The sequence below is a fragment of the Podarcis liolepis genome (genome assembly GCF_965112155.1).
Source record: "Podarcis liolepis genome assembly, chromosome: 8".
Lineage (NCBI taxonomy): Eukaryota > Metazoa > Chordata > Lepidosauria > Squamata > Lacertidae > Podarcis > Podarcis liolepis.
This window is the reverse complement of record NC_139560.1, coordinates 32,462,136-32,486,836: the sequence shown is the minus strand read 5'-3', so window position 1 is coordinate 32,486,836 and position 24,701 is coordinate 32,462,136. Positions and strand designations below refer to the sequence as shown.

General features: G+C 41.8%; 1 protein-coding gene and 1 long non-coding RNA gene across 4 annotated transcripts in view; both read right to left on the bottom strand.

Annotated features, from left to right (window-relative positions):
- LOC310713432 overlaps positions 1–24,701 on the bottom strand; it is a 304,345-nt gene that overhangs the window by 127,762 nt on the left and 151,882 nt on the right. The window lies entirely within an intron of this gene.
- JPH1 (junctophilin 1) overlaps positions 1–24,701 on the bottom strand; it is a 63,055-nt gene that overhangs the window by 32,936 nt on the left and 5,418 nt on the right. For all 3 annotated transcript variants that reach the window (XR_014529209.1, XM_083517289.1, XM_083517290.1), the window contains exon 2: positions 22,426–23,182. Coding sequence is in view for 2 of the 3 variants with exons in the window: in XM_083517289.1 (XP_083373415.1) it covers positions 22,426–23,182 (757 nt within the window). In the remaining variant the exon portion in view is untranslated. The remainder of the gene's footprint in view (positions 1–22,425; positions 23,183–24,701) is intronic.

The window sequence follows — 24,701 nt, the reverse complement described above, 5'->3', positions numbered from 1 at the left end:
TGCCCCCCAGCCACTATACACTAGCCATGGGATGATAGTGCAGCTCCCACAATTATTTGCAAGGCTAGATTTACTCTGCTTAGTCATTCAAAATAGTTGCTCTTAGTTTATTCACACAGAAGACCAAGCTAGCTACTGCTATCTGTAACACTGCAGAAATCTTTTGGGTGCATGCACATACATATACATACATGACACATTGGCAGTTAATGTAAAAGTATTCTCTATTTTACATTTTATCATTCATTTCAAAAACACAAATGGAACACATTGTTCATCTAGATTCATGTTCTCTGCCATGGGAGTATTGTTAACGGATTGTAACAATGAATTATATAACTGAAATAAATAGATACTATCAAAATGCCTTCCTCAACCCAGATTATTAAATAATCTCCCCTGCCATGGTCTATTCCTGCATTTATGAAGCCTGCTGAAAATGTGAAAATACATTTATAGTTTATAAAGGTGTGTGCGTGTGTGTGTGTGTGTGTGTGTGTGCGCGCACACACACACACACACACACAAACACACATAGATGTACATTCATGCTTGATGAGCAACATAATTATACAAGACACTGCACAGCAAGGCATATTTGAAATCGCTTTAATTACCCAGCAGCTTGATAATTTTGGTGTAATTGCAGAACAGCTTGCAAAGTTGCATTTAGATTTATTTAATTTTAAAACAGCTGTATATTAAAAAGAAAAGATGCTGCAGTATGTAAGCAACTTCTAAGATTTTGTTTAAACCCCTCATTAGCCTTGTTACAAATGCAAAAAAACCAACAACCTCAAATTATTTCAAAATTAAATTGATAAGCACTCTTGCACCATCTTTAAGCTTCAAATATTTATGAGGGATATAAATTGTTTTCCTGATGGCTGGCAAACATTAAAATTCACCCAGCATGATGTGACTGTGGTTTATCAAAGGGCCTATATAAGCAACCCTCTGTACTGACCTAATTCACAGTGTATCAACTACAGCTCAGTGAATGGAGCATATGCTTTGCACATCGAAGGTCCCAGGGCCAGTCCATCACACCCATGTAACAGGTGATGGGAAAACACTTGCCAGAGATCCTGGACAGACACTGCTAGTCAGAAGAGACAATACCAGGCAAGGGAAGTAAGGCATGGCAGCTTCCTATGTAGTTGCATATACAACAACACTGCACTAACTATACAGCAAACCACAGCTCAGCACAAAAGAGCAACCCACATATCAACACAAAAAAAGATTACGCTTATCCGATTTAAGACTATGTTCATGAGACTTAAGGCTTGTCATTTGATTAATGGCAATGGAAAAGCATTTGAAGTTGTTTTTGGATAGCAAAATGGCAGTTGCCCCAAGGCAACTGTTCCAGATCAAAACCTATGCTGATCTGAAACAATGGATTCATATTCGGAGCAGAGGACCACGGCTGAAGAACTGATCACATAAACATACAGTCCTACTGAATTCACAACACAGTCTGTATGAATGCAGGCCAGATTCTAGCATGGTGCTACGCTTCAATTAACATAGCCCAAATGTCACAGCTGAGCTCCGGCTAAAATAATTTAAACTCTCTAGGCAATAAGCTTACAGAATCTTCAACTATGGTGTTTTTCTCTCAGCAAGCCTTGGAGGCAACCCTTCTAGATATTGCCTAGCTAAATATTTGGTTTTTTTATCTGATGATGCCTCTGGATACTGAAAATCCTCAATATGTATTACAGGGAAAGCAGAATTACTTTAAAATCCAGCTCTGACATTTGAGATATATTAAATCTAACTTAGTGCCATGCTAGAACTAAGTCTGCATTTACGCTGATGGTATTGTGTGCTGGTCACGTAAATCGCAGAGCTCACTGTACGCATCAGTTGTCTTAAGAGGTATTCACAGCACTTACATAAGCAATGTATTGAACATTGTGAAGCGGTAGAGAATAAAAATCCTGCTTATCAGTATGATGTCCACAATTCATTTCAAAAATACTTTATTTGTATGTCAAAACGGAAAAAAAAAAACTTGCCAAGGATTGGAAGATATAGCTTGTTAAGGTATCTTTTGGGGAAGAGATGGAGCGGAATAAATTCACTTCACTTGTAAAGTTGAGATTCTTCACATCCATACATCAGTTAATGTCTGTTTCTGAGCCACTAAAAACATTCTCCATCTCTGTCCTCCTCAATTGTGCATAGTCTTATAAGCAGTGATTATTTCTCTGTTAGAAACCTGCTGGTTTGTGCTAAACAATGGTTTGGCTCAGTGTTACATGTGAATTGTCATTTTATCTGAACCTTTAACCATAGTTAAACTTAAAGAAGCTAGTTTCATAACCCATGGTTTGAAGCTGGCTTGTTTCAAACAAATCATAGCTAAGATTGTCCAAGCTGTATTAATAAGGTCTGCATAAACAAAAATGGAACTGAACTCCTCATGGCTGCACTGAACAAGCATAAAGAGGAAGGAGAATGCAGATCCATTGCTTGCAGAGGCTTGTTCCTGTCATGGTAAACCATGGCTGATCATGATGTATAAATGCAGCTAGAAACACCATGACCACAGCATTACTCACAAGAATGTGTGCATTTAGCAGGGATGGGGAACCTGTGGCCCTCTAGATGTTGTTGGACTTCAACTCCCATCACCCCAGTCATGGTCAGGGATGGTGGGAACATCAAATAGATTTTTTGCTGCCATATTAGAATAACTTAAGGTAACAATCCTATAGATAGCTCTGTGCTGCAAGCTGACCTCAAGAGCAGATGTTAAAGGAGTTGTGGAGAACCTTTAGCTTGTGGTGCTGATTAGGTGTCAGCCCTAGGTGTTTGACCCACCAGGCAGTTTTGTGAGACCCAAACCCATCTTTCTCACACCTGATATCAAACAACGTCAAGCATGGGAAAGTTCAAGCTGCAGTCACTAAGGAAGACCCGGAAGCATTTCTAATTCTTCACTTGCAGACATAGCTTAATTCAAGCTGCAAATGCTGTGGCTTGAACTTAATTACTTGACATCATGTGAAGCCCAGCTTAAAAAAGAGCCATTCATTAGCATTCTTTGGGTATAGTCCCAAAAAAATAATAATTCCCCACATTCTGCCAGCTTGCCAACAAGAATATCATGGATGACCTTGTCAAAAGCCTTGCTAAAATCAAGATATAATACATCTGCTTGACCAGGCTAATTAACTTTATCAAAACACTAAGTGCCTTTTTTGTAATCCCAGCATCCTCACCCTGCAAAACTAACAATAAAAAGGCATACTACTGACTGCTTAAGTGTGTTCTAGATTGAGTGATCAGCAGTTGCTTTGATACTCTTTCCTGCAGCCTTCTGAAGATGGGGAAACATTTGCTTCCCTCCAGTCTTGTGGCACTTCACCTATTCTCCAAGAATTTTCATAAATGTTAGATCTTGGGCTCATTCACACTTACCTTTTGCCTAACCCTTTCTAGGCACATATCCATGCTTTTCCGGTATGTGTCAGAGCACTTTTAAGTTTTCTTTGCTCCGGTGCTTTCCCCACAAGACCCTGTTCTTTACTGCTGAATCAAAGCAAATGGCAGTCTGCAGAAAATACAAATTTTCATTTGTTCTGATTCAGTGTTAAAGAACATGTTTTTGTGGTGAAAGTGCTGGGGCAAACCAACCAACCAACCAACCAACCAACCAACCAACCAACCAACCAACCCTTGGACACTGACTAGGAAAGCACAGATCTGTGCCTAGAAAATGAATGGCAAAAGTGGCTGAGCCCAGAATAGCTGAAATCACACCTGTCAGTTTCTTTACTAGCTCTGCTATTTTGCATTTTTAATTGTTGTAACCCACCCTGGGACCTAATGGTAAAAGGTAGGTAAGCAATCAAAATACTAACAACAATAGTTCCATTCCAAGGTTTCATCATCCAAGAAATTATAAAGCATAGCTAGACACTTGTATGTTTAGGGCACAATTAATTTCAACCCACACATGGATGCATTAATCTAATGGTCCTGTCTTAGTCACTGTTTTGGCTTTAGTGAAATAGGGAAAAGAATGACCAGTCCTAGATTGTTGTGATGGTGAAACACAGCGAAGTGTATTGTACACATGAATATTGTGGGTGTATTTTATTTGTGCATTTTTTGTACTATCCTTTTCTGTAGAAAAGATCTCCAGGATAGCTAACAATAATAAAAAAAACCAAAAATTAAGAACCAAGCAAAAATGAATAAATGCAAATGCTATATATTATACACATACCGGTATATGCCTGTGTCTTAAACATAGCAGCAAGTTTCAAATCATCAGCGCTCCACAGCATGTATGATAACCTTTAAGCTCTTGATTATACGTCAAGGAGAGAGACAGCATAGAAGAAAAACAAAACAAACACCAGAAGCAACACAATGGAATTTTGTATAATCAGTGAGCTACCTTGAGAACCTTATGACTAAAAACCACCGTATTACAATTTAAAATATAAACAAATTATTAAGCATTGGAACTGACCACCTTGGTGAATAGGAGGAGAAAGAAGTTGCTCTGGCCTAACTCTTGCATTAAATAGAACATTCACGCAAATCAGATGGGGTAGTGGAACGAACTCTGACACTAAACAGCAAACTGAAACAAAAACATTCTTAATGTTAACAGAACAAAGGAGGCCTTACAGAAGCTCTGTCACTGATTTCATTGGCTAGACAACAAGATTCCTGGGAATAAAGTAAGGGAATCAGATTACTGCCATCACTGACTTGCTTTGTATTATAGCAGTGTGCACTATGGATACTAGAACAGAGTGTATTCTGATTTAGCTGGTACTGGCAGCCATACAGTTGAGATATGTAACAATCCAGTTCTGCCAGATTTTCAGGATAAATATATAAGGTAAACCTGAACAGAATCATACAATTGTAGGGATGGAAGGGACCCCAAACGCCATCTAGTACAGCCCCTGCAGGGCAGGAATACTAACATTTTAGTTAGAAGTTAGAATGTAGAATATAAATGTTTTACACCCAACCCAGAAACACAGTTAGATTATAAATGTATATGAGGCATAAGTAAGTCAGCTGGTGATAGCAGCAGAAAGATGGGTTACTTGTTTGGAGGTTCTAGCAGGGGAGCGCAGCTATCGTATACCCTTGACCGAAGAACGGTACACTCCTTCTATCTGGGATGGTTGTCCTCTTCTACCGAGCGTGCAGCTTTGGGAGGGATGCACATGGAGCCTAGCCAGCCGGATCAGCCGAATCAACCCTGGCGATCGATGGGGTGACAGATGTCACAGCCAGGTCGCCCTCACATCCAGATGGGTTACTGTATCAGTTGCCAGTGGGCTATATTCCTGCTGAATGCTGATAAGTGAATTTCATTCATTTCCTTATTTAGACAGACTTCTCTGCTGACCCACCAGAGAGCAGTAATGTACACATAAGCTGTTCCATTTGTGGGAGGCGTATGAACTCCTTAGCTTGTAGCTAAGCATTTGATATTTCAGCACCAGAAGACAGAAACCCTCCCAAGGGCATACCAATGGACTGAAGATGTACAGTGGTACCTCGGGTTAAGTACTTAATTCGTTCCAGAGGTCCCTTCTTAACCTGAAACAGTTCTTAACCTGAAGCACCACTTTAGCTAATGGGGCCTCCTGCTGCCGCCACACTGCCAGAGCACGATTTCTGTTCTCATCCTGAAGCAAATTTCTTAACCCAAGGTACTATTTCTGGGTTAGTGGAGTCTGTAACCTGAAGCGTATGTAACCCGAGGTACCACTGTATTGGTTTTGTCAGTTAAAAGAGGGGAGGAGCCCCTCTGGATACAAGTGGTGGAGATTACAGAACAAATACACCATTTACTCCTGAACATCCTCATCACAGATAGCCAGGGTGGTGTCATCCAGATGCTGTTGCACTCCAAATCTCATCTGCCGTAGCCGCAAGGCCAATGGCCAGGGGTGATGGGAATTCCATACAGCAATACCTGGAGGATGCCACATTGGCTACTCCTTTGGGATGGGAAACCTGAGGTCTGGGGGCCAGATGCAGCCCTCTGGCCTTCAGAGCTCTCCCCAGGCCACACCCTTAAACAGCTCTGCTCTGTGCTGCCTTTGAATGCTTTTGCTGGCTGAAATGTGTTCTTGAACTGTGATAATGCTTCTTGGTCGCTTGGCTGGTGTGTGGTTGCGTGCAGAGAAACCTCTGGCTTTTCCATGGCCTATTTATTGTACTAAGGTAAGAGTCACACCCATTGCTCCACCCGCTTTTGCCTCTTGCAGTCTTCAGAAGGCTTCCCATATGTGAATGCAGCTCATAGGATAAAAAAGGTTCCCCACAAGGTGGAAATTGATTTTTCCCCATTACATGTAAATATGAAATGGACTGCTTTCATCTCTCTCATATATTTTTATTACTATTTATTAAAATTTCTATATAGCCCTTTACCCGAGGATCACAGGGTGGTTTGCAATATAAAAGCACAAAAATGCATACCAGTAACAAACAAAACAGTACCCCGCCTCCAGTTCAAAAGGCATCTATGATTGTTTAATTAGCCAAAGGCCTGGGAGAAGAGGGGTGTTTCTGCCTGGTGCCGAAAGATATGTCATGAAGGCGCCAGGCAAGCCTCCCTGGGGAGAGCATTCCACAAGTGGGGAGCCACTGTAGAAAAGGCCTGCTCTCATGTTGTCACCCTCCGGACCTCTTGTGGAGGAGGCACAATAAGGACAGACTCAGACGATGAGTGTAGGGTCTGGGCTGGTTCATACTTTGTCACTCAGGCCTTTCCCAACACCATGCTTTCCTTGCCCACTCTCTTTCCCCTCCATTTCCCTCCCTATAATTGGCTTACTTCAATATATTGAAAGTTTATTGAGAGTTTATGGTAGCTGGGAAATTTCTTTACTGGGGGTTGGGGTGAGAAACAGATGAAATAGAGGGATGTTTATCATTGCTTTTTTAAAAAAGTTAAATATAAATACCTAGTATATACAAATATCTAGTTAATTCTTTTGCAGAGTTTTGCAAAGTCTTTTCTTGCGGTCATGCAATAATTAACGTTATTTGTGCAGTTTGTGCAGGAACCAGAAGGAAAATTAAACTCACCATCAAAATAAGAGTCCACCTGTATTTATTAAAGGAGTTTCTAAGGTTGTCATTGGTGCAAATGTATGTTCACAGAAGCCTGTGAGCTTTGCTGTCTTCACTTTTCAAACACACACACCTTGCTTTGTTTGCCATACATGTGCTCACTGCAGCCACAGGAACTTTACCAAAGAGGGGATTGGAAGGGGATAAACGCCAGGAAGATGTATCTCATTGCACAATAGTTAAACAATGTGTCTGTGTGAGAATGGCTTTAATTAGCAGGAAGTTTGATAAGTTTTGAATGATATTCAACTAAGACATTCTCAGATTAGCAAATATGTTGTGTTTAGCGGGTTTACTTTCAGTATGGCTAACACTGGAAATCACCCAGTGTTCTTTCGTATGACCTCATGTGTTAATCTTTTATTTTAATTAGCACGGGAATTAAACACTCCTTACTTGGAATTTTGGGCTGCTATATCTAGAATTATCAGTATCCCATTAAATGGCTAATTGCTTTGATTCTGTTACATGCTAATCCAGAGTTCACTTTTTCTAACATAATCTTCTTTGTGATAAAGCATGATGGTGCTCTTAATACATCTGACAAACAAGTAGCAACCCATTGCTGTTTGTATTTCATCCACACTGGAGTGCTATGTAATCCCATCGAATCAATGCAGCTATCAGCATAGCAAAAGCGGAAAGCAATAATAATGCACACACATATTCTGATTGCACAGTGTAATTATGGTAATATGTTATTTTATACAGGATGCTTCCATAACTACATTGACTATTATTGGCTTATGTCTCAAAAGCGCTGTGTGAATCGGTAGGATGGAGGTGCCAATTGTTAAGGATGAGTTTGCATAATAAATGTGTTTGCCTTCTGTAGCTGTTTCACTGGCTGTTTTCATATTTTCAGCTGTGAACAACAACAACAACAATGACAACATTTGTGGTACTTATGAGGCAAATTGGCTTCCTATAAGCTAAACCATGGGTAGGCAAACTAAGGCCTGGGGGCCAGATCCGGCCCAATCACCTTCTAAATCTGGCCTATGGATGGTCCAGGAATCAGCATGTTTTTACTTGAGTAGAATGTGTACTTTTATTTAAAATGCATCTCTGGGTTATTTGTGGGGCATAGGAATCCATTCATTTCCCTCTCCCCTCCCCCCCAAATAGTCTGGCCCCCCACAAGGTCTGAGGGACAGTGGACCGGCCCCCTGCTGAAAAAGTTTGCTGACCCCTGAGATAAACAAACAGCAAATTTGGAACTTTGCAACTATGTAAATATAGCCAAAGTTCCAAGTTTGTTTGTTTATCTCATGGGAAGCCAATTAAAGACACTGGGTCTTTAATAAGAATCCTTCAAGACCGTTTATGCAATAAGAGAAAGAAAATTGTGCTCCTATTTTTTAATGTACATTATTTATGTATTAAGCAAATTGCTTAATACATATTTATTTATGTACATTATTTATGTATTACAGCAAATTGCTGTAACAGTCACTTGCTTTCTTAGTTAAATTTATCACCCATTTCTTAAGTTCGAAAATGTAGTTAGTGACAAGTGGCAAGTACCATCTATCATATGGAGAGCAGGAGTGTATCTTTTGATCAGTGCACAAAACAGATTAGGGATTTCATTTATTTATTTAAGGTATTTATATACCACTCTTCAGGCAGATTATGGTACTCAAAAAGACTTACAAAAGATTACTACAACAAGTATTGATTCTGTTGGACTATGTCTCACATCACTGTCCACCAGTTTCTCTGGCTAAGCTGATGGAGGTGCTCTCTGGATTGGTGTTGAAAACTTCCAATATGACTATTATGGAGAAACTCACCATCCATAATCAAGACCACCACTTCCAGGATGACTCAAAACTTCATAGCTTTCATGACATATTCTTGATCTGTGTTTTTTTCCCCTACCAGGCAAGAAGATGATGGTCTAAGAAGGGTTTTTGTTGTTGTTTCTTAAGGTCATGGTTGGATCACTTCTTGTTCAAGTTTGGGTCTATAGTAACTATTCTACTCTGCAGGGCTGGAAGACATTGATGAGATTTTTTGTTGGTAAGGCTTATTAAGCGCCTGTCAAATCCCTAGTCACTATGTGAATTGCAAGGATGACCCTCATAGTTGACATGATCATTCCTAAGCATCCTTTTCCGCTGAGCATAGTCCATCTGGCTCCTTGATACACATCTGAGCTGAGGACAATACAGGAAGTTGACAGACTGCTAGAGTGGAAGTGACGAAAGTCTTGTGGAGAGTCTGTCTGCACAAATAAGAGCTCATGACAGAGTCTATGCTGCAGCAATTAGTGGTGAAGAAGAAATTTTCCTCTGCTAACATTCTTACAATATTGTCCAGTGAACTTTTTAAAAGTGGTTGGGGTGTTTTTAATTATGACCCAGTGGGACAGGGAGGGGGGACTTGTGGCCCTCTGGATGTTGTTTGGTTCTCATCAGCTTCAAGCAGACTAACCAGCTGGTCAGGGATAATAGGTGTTTTAGTCCAACAATAGCTAGAGGATCGCAGGTTTCCTATCCCTGAAGTAGGTGATGTGATGGAAGCTTTGGTAGCATGTTGTACATGTTCGCATGACACTTTGATTACAAAATCCACATTATATGAATAGCATGTCTTTCCTATGCTGTGCATTTTCTTTGTTATGTAGATGTAGTTGTTGTGCTCTTTGGGTAATGAAGTCCCCCCCCCCCCCCGAAAATAAAGTTAATGATCAGCTCTTTATTACTCTGGTGATGCAGCTCCTTTCTACTCCAGTGGTGCCCTAGTTTCCAGGAGATCATAGATTCTACTCATCTCTGAATATAATGACATTCATCTCATAATCAAAACAATACTTTAGTCCCCAGAAAACACCCCATATAAATGTGGTGGAACAATAAAGCCTAGTGACCTCTGGACAGCCAATATTCAAATAGTGAAAATGTCACCTTGAACACTGAGTTTAAAACAGACATATCCCTTTGTTTAACATTTTTGACCCCCTTAATGAGAAAGAATTCAAACCAGTCAAAGAGTCTAATCAATGCGCTGAGCAATGTACTCACTCATATCCCTTTGACTTTAACAGGATTCTGAATGAAATAGACAGTTTGTCAAAGCTTAAAATAGGGGTTGGGATTTAAAATAAAAACTTATAAAAGAAGGAAGAGGAATGTGGGCCTGAGTTGCACAGCTACAAAATATCTAGCAAGCAGTCAGTTTTATTTATGAAAATGTGCATTTCAACCAGCAAATTCCTTGACTTCCATAATGTGAACATGTTTTCTGTTTTTGTTTGTTCTGCTGTTGCAGCTCAAATCAATCTAATTTTGTCCTGACATATGCATGACCAACTTCCACAGAAATCAATGGGAACTGCACAAATATACTTGAGGGCACAGCAGTCTCTCACAGTCCTATAACACAGTGGTTTAGTTCTGGATGGCAAATGGAAGAGGTGGAAGGAATAAATAGCAGTAAATATCCAAATAGCTAAGCTCTCTCAGTCAACAGTGTGAGCTTACCATTCCCCCCCCCCCACCATTAGCAACAGTACCTTCTGTTTTCAATATCTATATACAATTTTGGAGATGAGATTAATCAGCCGTTTTCACTTACATTAAAGGAACCAGGGCAGTGCAAAGTCAATGACCTGATTCTGTAAACTCTATGAACTGAGATGTGACTGAAAAGTCAGACTAAAAATAAAACAAAAGGTGCTTGCACTTTACATCACGTTTCTGTTTTATTCAGAAACTCTATTGCTTAGGCTTATGGTATCAATGTATTATTCTCCATTAAGTATGCCACTGTTATTCCTGTTGAAGAAAAGGGAACTACCGTAATTCTACCCAAGGTCAACCAGTTCGACTGTAACTGTTCTAGGACTGGAATGAAATTCTACCATTTTTCCACTGGATCTTACTGGCAAACAGGCAGCAATCAATAGAACCACAAATTCAATTATACAGCATGCAGCTCAATCAAATGAGTTTACACTGGTTAAGTATATGACCCTACCTGGTCTGAGCTACTCATGTACTTGTTATAGCAGATTCGGCTATTGCAATGCTATCTACCTAGGGCTGCCTTTAAAGGCCGATTAGAAATTGCAGTTGGTACAAAATGCAGTTACTAGGATAATCAATTGCACTGGTTGTCAAACAGTTTTCTGACTCATTCAATATGTCCGTATTAAAATAAACAAGCAATAGTTAAAGGAATTCTAGCCCAGCTTTTAGGGCATATGACATCTAAAAGTAAGTTACAACAAATCAATAAAATATAGCATTTGCTCTCAGTCCCACCAATCAAAGTGGGTAAACTTTGGCATTTTCATATCTTACAAGCATTGTGCTCAAAGGTTCTATCAGATCGGTACAAAAGCAAGCGAACATATATTAATACCATCGGCATCAGCTGAATCCTATTCCTCCTAAACACAAAATTCATATTGCATCTATAATAAGTAAAGCATTTTAAAGATTTGCTAGGCACTAGTCTTACAAGTGCCCAGTTTAGTTCTTGCGTAAAGTGAGACTCGTAGCGTCAGCTTAATCCAGAGTGGAAAGTTGTCTGCCCTGCACATAATTCCACACGGCTGGCAGGGTTGGTTGCTAATGTTTATTGGTGACTGAATCTCAAGTAGAATGCTTGTTACAAATCTAAGTTCACAAACAGAAATTTGTTAACAAGCAACACCATTTTAAATCTTGGTAGCTCTTTAAAATTAAACTATCCTGAAATTGGGGAATGGGTGATTTTCTTAAGACCTGGATGCATTGTAGCCAAAACCTGCAATATAGCTCAGAAGTATACATGGCAGCTAGGAAGTAGAGGTAAGTCTGCTACTGTGACTACAGCTTGATATAATCTGCAAGTGGCTTAGAAATCAGGTGTGCCAAAATGCAGGTAGATCAGCAGTTAAATTGCCCAGTCCTTTTTACAAACCTCCTTCAAACAATCAGCTTCAATGCTATTGCCCAAGGCAACTGAAAATACAGTTTTTGATACGTCTGCAATGTTAGCACACCACATCTGAGAATGGAGGGGCAAATAATTGAAGGCACTCCATTTCAATGGCTCCGCTCCTACCTGAATGATAGTTTCCAGATGATGGTGCTGCACGACAGCTGCTCTGCCTGATGGCATTAATGCTGCGAGGTTCAGCAGGTTTCCACCTTGGCTCCCCTGCTGTTTAACAGCTACATAAAACCACTGGGAGAGGTCGTTTGGGGATTTGAAGTTCCATCAGTATGCTGATGATGTTTAGCTCTATTTCTCATTTACATCAAATTCAAGTGAGGAAGATGTTCTGAACAGGTGTCCAAGTCAGTAAAGTTCTGAAAGAGGGCCAACAAACTGAAGCTCACTCCACACAAGACTGAAGTATAGTAGGTTGGTAATGGAGTTGACCAGAAAATCGGGGTTCAGGTCCATAACTTTGATTCTGCTTTGCAGATGACATTCCGAGCATTGGAACCAATTTTGGCTCATATGTTAACTGCAACTGCTAACGTAATTAACTGAAACATCTAGAAATGAGTACATTTTGTCTGTTCTGACTAACAGCTTGCTTTCAAGAAGAAAGTAAAAGGTTGCACTAATGCAAGGATTACCACTAGCACAACATAAATTCCTGTGCTGCCCCCAAATCTATTCTGGAGGGTTGAAGGAACCCCCAAAACAGATTTAAGGGACATACGTGGGAGGAGATAGGGAGATGTTTCAATTGTGCAAGAAGAAATCCTTGTGCTGATGCAATGATCTACTTAACACCACATTTAATACAACCCATTTGTTTTAATTATGAGAACCACAAATGGGCAATAGTGGAAAGGCAGAAGCCTTTCAGATTTTGTTGGACTCCAACCCCCAACAACCCCAGTCAGAATTGCCAATTTTAGGGGATGAGGGGATTCATTTGGAAGCTCACAATTTAGACACACCTGGTCTAAGACATGTACATTTGACAGATGTCTTGCTTCAATATGCACCTGTGTTCTAGAGGACTGACTCATGGTGGTCCCACCCTTATCTAATTACTTGGCTCCATGTGTCATGGACTGGCTGGAGTAGTGGTGGCAGGTACTAGTTGGGGAACCCCAAAGGGAAGAAGGCTCAGAGTCAAGGGATTGGTAGTGGGATGACAATGAGTGGTCAGAGGGAGAAGAGGGAGAAGACTGGGAGGAGCTGTTGGAAGCTGAAAAGGTAACGGGGTTTATTGAGCAGGAAGACTCTGTGGCAGAAAGCAGTCAAGAATCAGAGACAGAAGAAGAGGCTGGAGAGGAGGGGGCCCAAGAGGCAGAGAACAGTCAGGCTGGTAAAGAAGTCAGTCTGTCTCCCACTCCTGCAGTGACCAGCTCTCCTCCCCCCTGGTCTACTAGAATCCAAAGAGTTATGAAGAGGGTGGAGCAAAGACAAGCAAGATGGAGGAGTCTCAGATTGCTGGGGAAGGAACCAGGGGAGGAGTCTTAAAGAGCACTGGGAAGCAAGAGCTACCGGGAAGAGTTGCTGTGCTCACTAGACCTGGCCTCCTGAGCTGTTTGTTTTTTTGACTAAAGACACCATGTGAGTTATTACTGACCTCATCCTGGCTCCTGTCATTGACACCATGCCTGATGACTTTCAGTATCCAGTAAAAAAACAATTTTGTTTCCTCCGGGATTTCGTTTGGCCTTTAAGGGGTTTTAAATGTCTCAAGCATTATATTGCTTTAAACCATTGTTACTGGTTTTAAAATATGTTAGTTGCCTTAGGAATTTTATATTAAAAGCTGTGTAGGGGGATGCTTAAAATAAATATGGCTTGATTCAAACCCATTTTCTTTTCATTTTAGCCAACCATCATGGTTAAGGGCTGTGCTAAATGAATTTGTTCAGATTTCACTAATCTGGTGCCCTCCTAATTTGGACTACAACTTGCATCAGCATGTGCCCACTGGGGCTGATGGGAGTTGTAGTCTAAAACATCTGCAGGGCACCAGGTCGCCAAAGGCTGAACTAGTCATTAATTGCCTAATATAGGATCTGTACAAAAGTGAAGGAACAAGGCCTCTTTTCTAAAAATGAAAAAAAGTTGACAAACTTACATTTATTTACTTACAAAACTATTTCCATACCGCCTTCACTCCAGACAATACCAACGTAATTTACAACCAAAACAATGTAAGAAATATTGTTATATAACAATATAACAAATCATCAAACACATCCATAAAAACATGCTAGTAAAATATTAACATTGGGGTGCTAAAACTGGCACTAATGGCCTGGGAATGCCTGCGCAAATAGCATGCTGTAAGCACTCAAGTACAGTAAGTAGGGTGTGCCTCAAGAGGAGACCTCAGCAGGTGGCAAGAGAGGATGGTTTCTGTGGCTCTGCAAGATCCAAGCTAAAAGGAATTGCTAAGCAAGGTCCAAGGGTGGCTCCAAGCTTCCCCTCCTAGGTGGATTTCAACAATAGTGAATTCAGCCAGTAGTGTTTCAGCCGCTAAAATCTAATAATCCCCCTAATTGTAGCATTCAACAGGAGACTAGTTCAGCCCTTCAATCTTCTCTCCTTCACAAAGAGAAAAACACCAGCTCTCTGAGCCTTGCTCTACCAGGGGTCAGTTATGTTTGGGGCAAACTAGCACCAGCACTCTTACTGAGTGAGAAGGCTCTAGCTCAGTGTTTCCCAACCGGTGTTCCGCGGCACACTAGTGTGCCGCGAGATGTTGCCTGGTGTGCCGCGAGATGTTGCCTGGAGGGAGGCGGGCGAGTCCAAAAAAGGTTGGGAAACACTGGTTTCTCTTTCAAAAAGGAAACGTGGGTTAAAGCGGCGACACCGCCTCCCACTCACTTTCCTGCTCTGGCTTCCCTAACAGTTTTCCGAGTTGCGTCACTGGATCCAGCCCCCTTTTCCACATGTGACACGTCACTGGATCCAGCCCCCTTTTCCACATGTGACACGGGGCTGGAGGGAGGGAAAGAGGGCACAAAGGCAGCCTCCTAGAAGCGCTCTGGGCCGGCGCCGTTTCGCCGAAGGCGCCGGAGGACCCCCACCCTCAGCTCCTTCAGAAAGGAAGCCCCGCCCCTCGGCTCCCTACGCCGCCAGGCAGCTCAGCTGACTGACGAGGATGTTCTGCGGTGGCGGCCGCCGCACAACCACCGCAGTTGCTGGCAGCGTCCGCAGCGCAATAAGTAACAGCGCCTGGTGCTGCCAACTCTTTCTCTCTCTCTCTCCCGCCCCGCCCCCAAGCTCTCGCGCGCCCCGCGTCAACATCGCCGCGCGCAGCTTCCCGAGCTCGAGGCCAGCCGCTGCACGCACGCGCCGGCTCGTCATCGGCTCCGGTTGTTGCCTTTCTCCGCCGAGGTCGGTGGACCCTGAGCCTAGGCTTCCTTCCCGCACCCCGCTTTCCGAAGACCGCACACCAGTTGGGCCAGTACATATTCCCCTCCCGTGACTGGAGCGGAATAGCCCTTTCTCTTCTTCCCCAACCCTTGTCGTTGGAGGAGTCCCTCAGTCCCTCGCTTTGCTGCCTCCTCCCCACCCCCACCCCCAAAGCTTGGAGGTTCCCCGGCAAGGGGGAGGGAAAAAATTGAAAGTTACACTTTCGTGCGTCCCTCCCGGCGTGACGCTGTGCGCTGACGTCACAGGGCTGTAATGGTGGTGTGCCTCGAGATTTTTTTCATCAAACAAGTGTGCCTTTGCCCAAAAAAGGTTGGGAAACACTGCTCTAGCTGACAAGGAGGCAGAAGTGGCCTAGTCATATTTCTGCTCATTACTTTATACCTACTACCGTTGCATTAAAACACAAAGTGCAACTCTATCCAACATGCAAATGAGTGTAACATTCTGGGTTCAGACAATATGTTTTCTCTGCACTTTCTGCTTCCACTGCTTGGTAGAATATAGTGGTACCCCGCAAGACGAATGCCTCGCAAGACGGAAAACCCGCAAGACGAAAGGGTTTTCTGTTTTGGAGGCGCTTCGCAAGACGAATTTCCCTATGGGCTTGCTTCGCAAGACGAAAGCCCATAGGGAAATCTCCGGAGACCTGTTTTAAATTGCTGGCGGTCGGGAGCAAAGACTTTCGCCCACAGCCGGCCTTCAGAAGAGGTCCTGGACCTCTTCTGAAGGCCGGCGGGGGGCAAAAGTCTTTGCTCCCCCCCGCCTGCCTTCCCGGGACAGCGGAGACTTCTCCGCTGCCCCGGGTGATCTTAAAATGTTGGCGGGCGGGACCGAAGCGTTCGCTGCCGACCCCCAGCATTTTAAAATCTCCCCGGGACAGCAGAGAAGTCTCTGCTGTCCCGGGGAGATTTTAAAATGCTAGGGGTCGGGAGCGAAGCGTCCCCCAGCATTCGCTCCCGACCCCCAGCATTTTAAAATCGCCCCGGGACAGCAGGGGCTTTTAAAATGCTGGCGGTCGGCAGCAAAGCCCTCCTGTCCCCGGAGCTTGCGGGGCGGGAGGTGGGAAGAAGGGCTTTTCTTCCCACCGCCAGCCTTCAGAACAGCCTTCTGAAGGCTGGCAGTGGGAAGAAAAGCCCTTGTCCCCCCCCCCCAGCCTTCAGAAGAGGTCGGGGGACAGACTGTCCCCGGACCTGGTCTGAAGGCGGTTTCCCTAGGAACGCATTAATTGATTTTCAATGCATTCCTATGGGAAACCGTGCTTCGCAAGACGAAAAACTCGCAAGAAGAAAAAACTTGCGGAACGAATTAATTTCGTCTTGCGAGGCACCACTGTATTTCTCTCTCTCTCCAGCCTTACAGGTATGTGTCACCACAGAGAAGGATCTTTTTAATGAGAGCTAGCGTCCATGGTTTACTACCTCTGAAATAAAAAGTTCACATTTATTTAAAATCTTAGATGTCAAAGAGCCATAAAACGTGCAGTAATTATATATATATTAAGGAATACTAATATACTAACCATAATTTAGTGTATTTTTATCCTGCTGTAAAGATATCTAAGAATCAAAAAAAGATGTTTAAAAAATACCTTTCTGAACGGAAGTACAGTGGTACCTCAGGTTACATACGCTTCAGGTTACAGACTCCGCTAACCCAGAAATAGTGCTTCAGGTTAAGAACTTTGCTTCAGGATGAGAACAGAAATCGTGCTCCAGCGGCGCAGCAGCAGCAGGAGGCCCCATTAGCTAAAGTGGTGCTTCAGGTTAAGAACAGTTTCAGGTTAAGTACGGACCTCCGGAACGAATTAAGTACTCAACCCGAGGTACCACTGTACTGAATACTATATGAATATGTACAGGCTATGATCTCCCAAGAAACCCTAAAACAACTCTCCTTTTGATGCTTCATCCTTAAGTCATTAATACTGATATACAACTGATTGCTACTACTAACAACAGCAAAACAGTATATTGCACAAAAAGGGGACAAATAAAGATCCCACTACCTTAACTGATTGCTAAAGGAAAACTTGGCAAACTATTTTAATGATAAAAATTACATATAAAAGAAATGCAATACTTAATCATCAAGAGAGTTGGGCCTTGTTTTTATGTTTTTGGAATGGCAAAATAAATGATGATTTCCCCTCTCCTTTTAACTCATTCACGGTATTACAGAGTTTTGTTATGCTGTCTCTCTCCCTTCTTCATATGCCATTTCCTCTCCCCCCCCTTTTTTTTGGCATGAGAAGCAAGGATGCAAACATCCTTGTATAATGGTTTTTGCTACATATTGTCACAAAACATAATAACATAATTTATAATAAAACTAAACACCTTCTTAAAAAAATGCCTGTTGGAAGAAGAAAGTCTTAGTGATGCACCTGAAGTTCAGCAGAGAGGGTGCCTGTCTCCCCTCAGCTGGAAGAGAGTTCTATAGCTTGCGCCCACTACACTGAATAGACAGCTTCTTGCACTTATGAGTCATGCATCTGAGCCATGGGGGACTGCTAACCAAGATCCCTCCCCCCCAAAAAAAGTCAGTGATCAGACCAGGATATAAGGAATCATGTGATCCTTAATATATCCTGTTTTTACCACTAAATATTTCATCCTGGTTCACTTTTTACATATACTAATTGTCCCTTAGCTATAAGGTAGAAAGTAAAGGACGCCTGGATGGTTAAGTCCAGTCAAAGGCGACTATGGGGTGTGGCGCTCATCTCGCTTCAGACTGAGGGAGCCGGCGTTTGTCCACAGACAGCTTTCCAGGTCATGTGGCCAGCATGACTAAATCGCTTCTGGTGCAACAGGACACCGTGACAAGTGCCAGAACACATGGAAACGCCATTTACCTTTCTGCTGAAGTGGTACCTATTTATCTACTTGCACTGGTATGCTTTTTCCCAAACTGCTAGGTTGGCAGATGCCCTGACAGAGCAATGGGAGCTCACCCCGTTGCGCAGATTCTGAACCGCCAACATTCTGACCGGCAGGCCCACGAGGCTCAGAGGTTTGGACGTGGGTGGTGCTGTGGTCTCTCTTAGCTATATGGTAACAAGATCTACATCAACTTGCTGCAGGGTCTCGAAGTTACAGATCTGGGCTTCCAAATAAATATTATATATTCTCTTTGCAAAAATATGATATACTAGCTGACTAGAATCTACTGCCACATAAGTTGTAAACTGATGATTTCACATGTCATGTTCATGGGGCAAATCTGCACACTGTATCTTATAGATGTACACCTAAGACATTTTTACGTTTCTATCTAATTATGTTCTGTGTGAACAAGGCAAACACTTGCTATATAAATGCAGTTGTCAGAGACCTGTGACTGGCTGCAGCTTCCTGTTGAGTGTTCACTCTGTGGCAATCTTGGACTTCTGCTTAATATGTGAGCTGGCAGCAAGACCCAACAGAGCAGTAAGAATCTTTGCACTGCCACAAGACTGTGAACACACAGCTCACATATCCCCAACTGCTAAGAACTAGGGGTCTTTTTCCGTCATTAATGTCACACCAACCCCTGATCTCTGTGTGAGCAAGAACTGTTACTGCAAGGCTAGAGTATCCATGCCGACGGCAGTTAAAGAAATAAAAATAATTATTGCATAAAGCACCCTTCATCCTCCACTATTACTCCTAGTGAATTGGGTTCAGAATGTCTTCTGTCTGGCTGTACTCTACACCTGCCTGCATATGCAATACTCCAATCAGAGAAAGATTTTTTTTTTTAATCCTGTTAAACCCCAGTATTTAATTTCATATTGTAGTCATGTTTCAAACTTACTTGGACTTTACTGGGCCAAGATGCCCAGTAAAGTTATTTTTACCAGCTTGTGTAATATGCCTATCACTGTAATACTCAGCAAATACGTAATGAAGGAGACAAGAGCTGAAAGTATACACATTTACATTCCAAAATCTGCAAAGCCATAATGTAAGGCCTGCAAACCTTTTATCATCCTTGACCATTGGCAAGGGCTGAGGAGTGTTCCTACGCATAGCATTTGAAGGGCTCCATACTGGCAACTCCTGAACTAATGCATATTCATAGGCTATGGAAAAGTGCCCTAGTATTACTTTTTTAATGAAGCAATTGATTACTTCTTATCTTCCTATTACTAAGATTATTACTCTTACTAACACCTTCACCCACTTGCCCTTTTACCCAGTCAGAAACAAACTCTCCCCAAGCTGCTTTTCCAGACATAATAGAAAAGTGACTGATAGATATAAAAGCAGCTTCCATATCTTTTCTTCCACAAGCAATTTCAAGCAAAACAACAGCTAGGTGTGAAAGGGTTAATCAGCACCCCTGCCATTCCTTTGGCCAAACTCTCAGCATGCAGCTTTTTAAAACACACACACAGCTACCTGTCAAAAAATACACACAGTGCAACATCTAGTTTGGCCCTCAGTTCAACTTTTCAATAGTCATATTTAATCATTCTGTTTCAAGTCAACCCATGATTAGCACTAAAGAAGCTGTCTCACACCAGAGGTATGGAATACATTCAAGGATTGCTGCTCCACTGAATACTGCTTCTGTATATCTAGTCTTTTCAAAAGTAAGTCCATAGGGGGACCTTTTACGTCTTTGGGAAGAAGAAACTATCACTCAGTGATAGAGCACATGCTTTGCATACAGAAGTCCACAGTTCCAACTCCTGACCTATCCACTTGAAAGAGATGCATTTGTGGCAGGACTAGCATAGACTAACTGAGACCCAGGAGTGTGGATGTGAGTCAAAGCAGACAGCAGTGGTCTAGATGAATCAACGACCTGATTCAGGACATATAAATCTAGTAATGGTTGCATTTGTACACAAAACTAAGATGTAAAAACATGATTTGTTAAGCCATACTGTGCATGCAGCCACACTTTGCTCTTCCCTTCCATGAGCAGGTAATCAATCCTTGCAGAGGGTAGCTTAGTGTAACTTCCAAACCCAGGACTGTGGTTTGCTTTGCCCTAAAAAAACCCATGATTGCTAAGTCTACAACAAACCATGACTTCCAGCTGGCTAGTGATCATAGTTACCACACTTCGGGTTCTGATGCAACCACAAGCTAGCCTCTTTGTGGTTTATTTATCATGAAGGGAGGAGTGAAGTGGAGCTGCTCATGCTACATGGGACAGCACTGAATTCATCCACAGTGCAGCTTGATAAACCATACATTAGTGTTACTTGCAAATGTGGCCTTCATCACAAATCCTTGGTGACAAAAATTTAAAAAACTTTCAACAAAAACTGAATTCCTCTTTTAAAAAATGCAAACTTTACAAAGGCAATGGAAGAGCAGGCCATTTTTCAAATTATACATTACTAAGAGAAAACTAAAAAGGTGGTTTGAGCTGTTAATCTGAAGTCTAATAAGATGGTTCCTTGAACACATTTTATACTAAGCTATTGATGCAACACTTTGCTAGCTGATAATGCTTGCCAAGTTCTTCCTTACTTCTTTAGGGAATCAAGTACCAACATTCCTTGGAGGGCAAATTGCATAATCGTGTACATTTCCTTTCAAGGTGCAGCCTTTTAAACCAGAGTTCTATATGCACTTGCTGGTTAAGATTTGTTAAAAAATGCTTTTCATCACATAATTCAAATATGAACCTTCTGCCTAGCTCTTACTTAAAAAAAAACCCAAACCCATTGCTGCATGTACAGTGAATGTACCACTTAAGATTTATTACCTACAAGCAGGATGATTTACTCTAAATGTCAGGGGTCAATTGTACAAGGTCATATTTTAAAATAGTGCAATACAAATACATCCTTTCAAATTCAGTTATAGAATATTTTCTTGCTAAGACTGCAATGCAAGTACTCTATAATATTCCCCACCATATAATTTCACATAATATTATGAATATATGTTTTGGATAGTGCAATCCGTATCATTTTCCAGCAATCTATCCTTATCATTCTTGCAAAACGGGTTTTCCTAGAACTCATCAATTCCATGTTCCTAACCAAAGAATTAATTTACAATTGAGAATACTGTTAGAGCTTTGTAGGATTATGGTTTGAAATGTTTATCTTCCATTAATAGGTTCTACAATCATGGAAATATTGTCCTACATAAGGGAATTTGAAAGAGAGAAAGGAATTGGAAAGCTATTGGAAAATGAAATAAATAAATAAAACTAGCAGGTGGCAGCTGCAACTAGCGAGAAGCATGAATTAGCCCTCAAAAACAATTTGTATTGAAATAAATACTCAGGAAGCTTTGTATTAATTTGTACACCAATACATTTCTTTTTCATTCAGCATTAATGCTTCCAAAGCAGCTGCTTACAAAATAAAAGATTAAAAACCAATACAATGTTGCATTTATAGAACACTCATGTAACAAATCAATATGGCTTTCAAGAGATACTTTTGTCAGGTCACATCTATGGCAAATACCTACGTCCCACATACTTCCTGAAACAGCGAAGCAAACTAATCCAATTCCCCACTACTTTTGTCATGATGGGGTCTCCTTCAGAAGTTATGGGCCTTGCCCATATGGAGAATCCTTAGAGGATGCTATGGTATCTGATCAAGATGAGATACACTTTGCATTCATAGGTCATCACAGGGCAAGTAGCTAGAAATATTTCCAAGAATATTTGAGAATCATTGGATGGGGAATGCATATATGGTTCCAAACTGGATCTGTCCACTCAAGACACCCTAAAATAAATGCTTATAATGCACAACAATCTAGTTCAATCCAATAAGCCTGTTTCATTCCAGTGCCTCCTCAAAACTGTTGAACCGAGTTATCTTCCAAGGGTCACACTATGCAATTCCACTGTAAAAAATGTAATTGAAACCTTCACATGCACCATTTTGACCAATATGATTATTAGCTAACAAAGTGTTTCTGGTTTGTGTCACTGGAGCAAGGAATAAAATGCTTTGAAATGACTTACCTTGAGGTTGCAATTTCCACTTTAGTTCTTGCCATGGCAGATGCCCGCTGGGCACCCTCGAGGGCACGCTCCACCTTTTCTTTAGTTTTTGTGTTTCTTATGGGTATAAGCTGCTTCCTTATTCCACGGACCAAAACATTGTTTTTATACTTTCCCTCTTCCTTGGTGCCATCTGGAAACATGGTACATCCATATCCATGCCTCTTATTATTTAGCCACTCCCCTTCGTATTTCATACCATTTGAGCGCTCACTTATACCGAATCCGCTGCGCTTGTCATTCTTCCATTCGCCCATGTACGTTTCTGTTGTGGTGGCATCAACGTGGTCTTCCGCTGGGCAGTAATCACAATCCCCATCTCCAAAACTAATGGTAGAATTGGCATCGCTAGAGCTAATCCTACTTATAGCAGCATCGCTCCTGACAGAGCTGCGTTTGCTAGAAATTGATGATTTTGATTCGGATTTTCTAAGTTTTATACTACCAAGAAGGGATCCTCTTCTGAACAAGCCTCCTTTCTTCTTACCACCAATTCCTTCAAGATCACTGTGAAAATTCAACACAAACCCTCCTCTTGTTCCAGCAGGGCTGTCCAAAGTAATATCATGTAGAATAGTGCCATTGCTCTGCTCACTACGCAGTGACGCTAGAGATGTCCGGAGGGGAGAACGGATCACAGTTGCCATGCCATAGGGGACACTTTGCCGCATGCCATAGCCATGCCTCATCCCTCCTGTCCACTGTCCCTGGTATGTACCTTTCCAAAGAAATAAGAAAAAACAAGGAAAATGAATAAACATCTAACGATTTTAGTTTGTCAGCAGTGCTTGAAATTTATCTTGCTTATTTTCACCACTATATAAGCACAGCCTGAAAAGGCTTCTCCCCCCCCCCCCAGTGATTTAAATAGAAAATAACAAAAAGCCTAAACAAATTAGGAACTGATCCATGATCTATATATATCATATACATTGCTTCAAATGCTTATTCTAAATGTGGCATGGAATCTGCTGATCAAAGTATTTAAAATTATTTCCTATGTGATAAGCACAAACACAAACCCGAGATAATTCAACTGGTTGGACATTCATTTCATCATGTCCACCAGAAGATAGTATTCACTCTGTTTTGTCCCCAGTCTGGAACCCTGGGATGGTTTGACCTTGAGTCCACTGGTAGCATCAGAGGCTGAACTCTATGGTATAGCAAGGCCTACCAGTTTTCCTGTTCTTGATGAGACATGTCACCAGGTTAGAAATCCACAGGCTACCCTAAATTATCTCACTGGATGTTGGCAAATGATAATGAGGTATCAAATTTATCATAATTGCATCCATTGGGAATGACTCATGTACAATGGCACCCTTCATAGAACTCAGTGAATGTTGGTCGCAATGTATATGAGCCATTAACTTGTTATGCGCTCATAACAACCCTATTTGGCTATGGGACCACAGCAATAAGAGATAAGCCTTTGCCTGCTGCTTTTTACTGTCAAAGAGCAGGGGCTTATCTCTCATCTTAGCACTGCAGTACTAAGTTTTAAGATCAGAGATAACAGATCTCCACACCTAACACATGGCTTGCCCCAAAGAGCCTCACAGGCCAAATCTGGAGGCCTGGCAGGCCTAATTTGAACCATGGGCCACAGGATTGCCATTGCTGTTAACAGCATCATGGTGTAACGCAAGTAAGTAATTACCGTATTTTTCGCTCTATAACACGCACCAGACCATAACACACACGTAGTTTTTAGAGGAGGAAAACAAGAAAAAAAAATATTCTAAATGAAATAGTGTATATATGATTTTTGTGGTTCATGCTGTGGCCACAGACATGTGATCTGACAGTGAGTTTGGAGTAGCCCAATGCAAAAATCCTGAGGATCCATGTGGATCCATGCTTTGTAACCACAGAGGAGGGAAGGAAGGGGAACCATGGATCCTCTACTCACGACTGCAGCAGATCCCCCCGCCACCCGCAGGCATTCGCTCCATAACACGCACAGACATTTCCCCTTACTTTCTAGGAGGAAAAAAGTGAGTGTTATGGTGCAAAAAATACGGTACATTTACTCAGTGATCTTCATGCCCAAGGCCATTGAGTAAGCTTCTTGCATCTAAACCCCAATGCCCTTAAATTCAACTAATTTAAAGCACTGGGATTTAAGTTAGTTGCAACTAACATGTTCTATTGCCTTCAATGATATATGAAAGACAATGCTGAACTTGTTCACTCGTGCCCATCGATTTTAAAAGAGATTTACTCTCATGTGA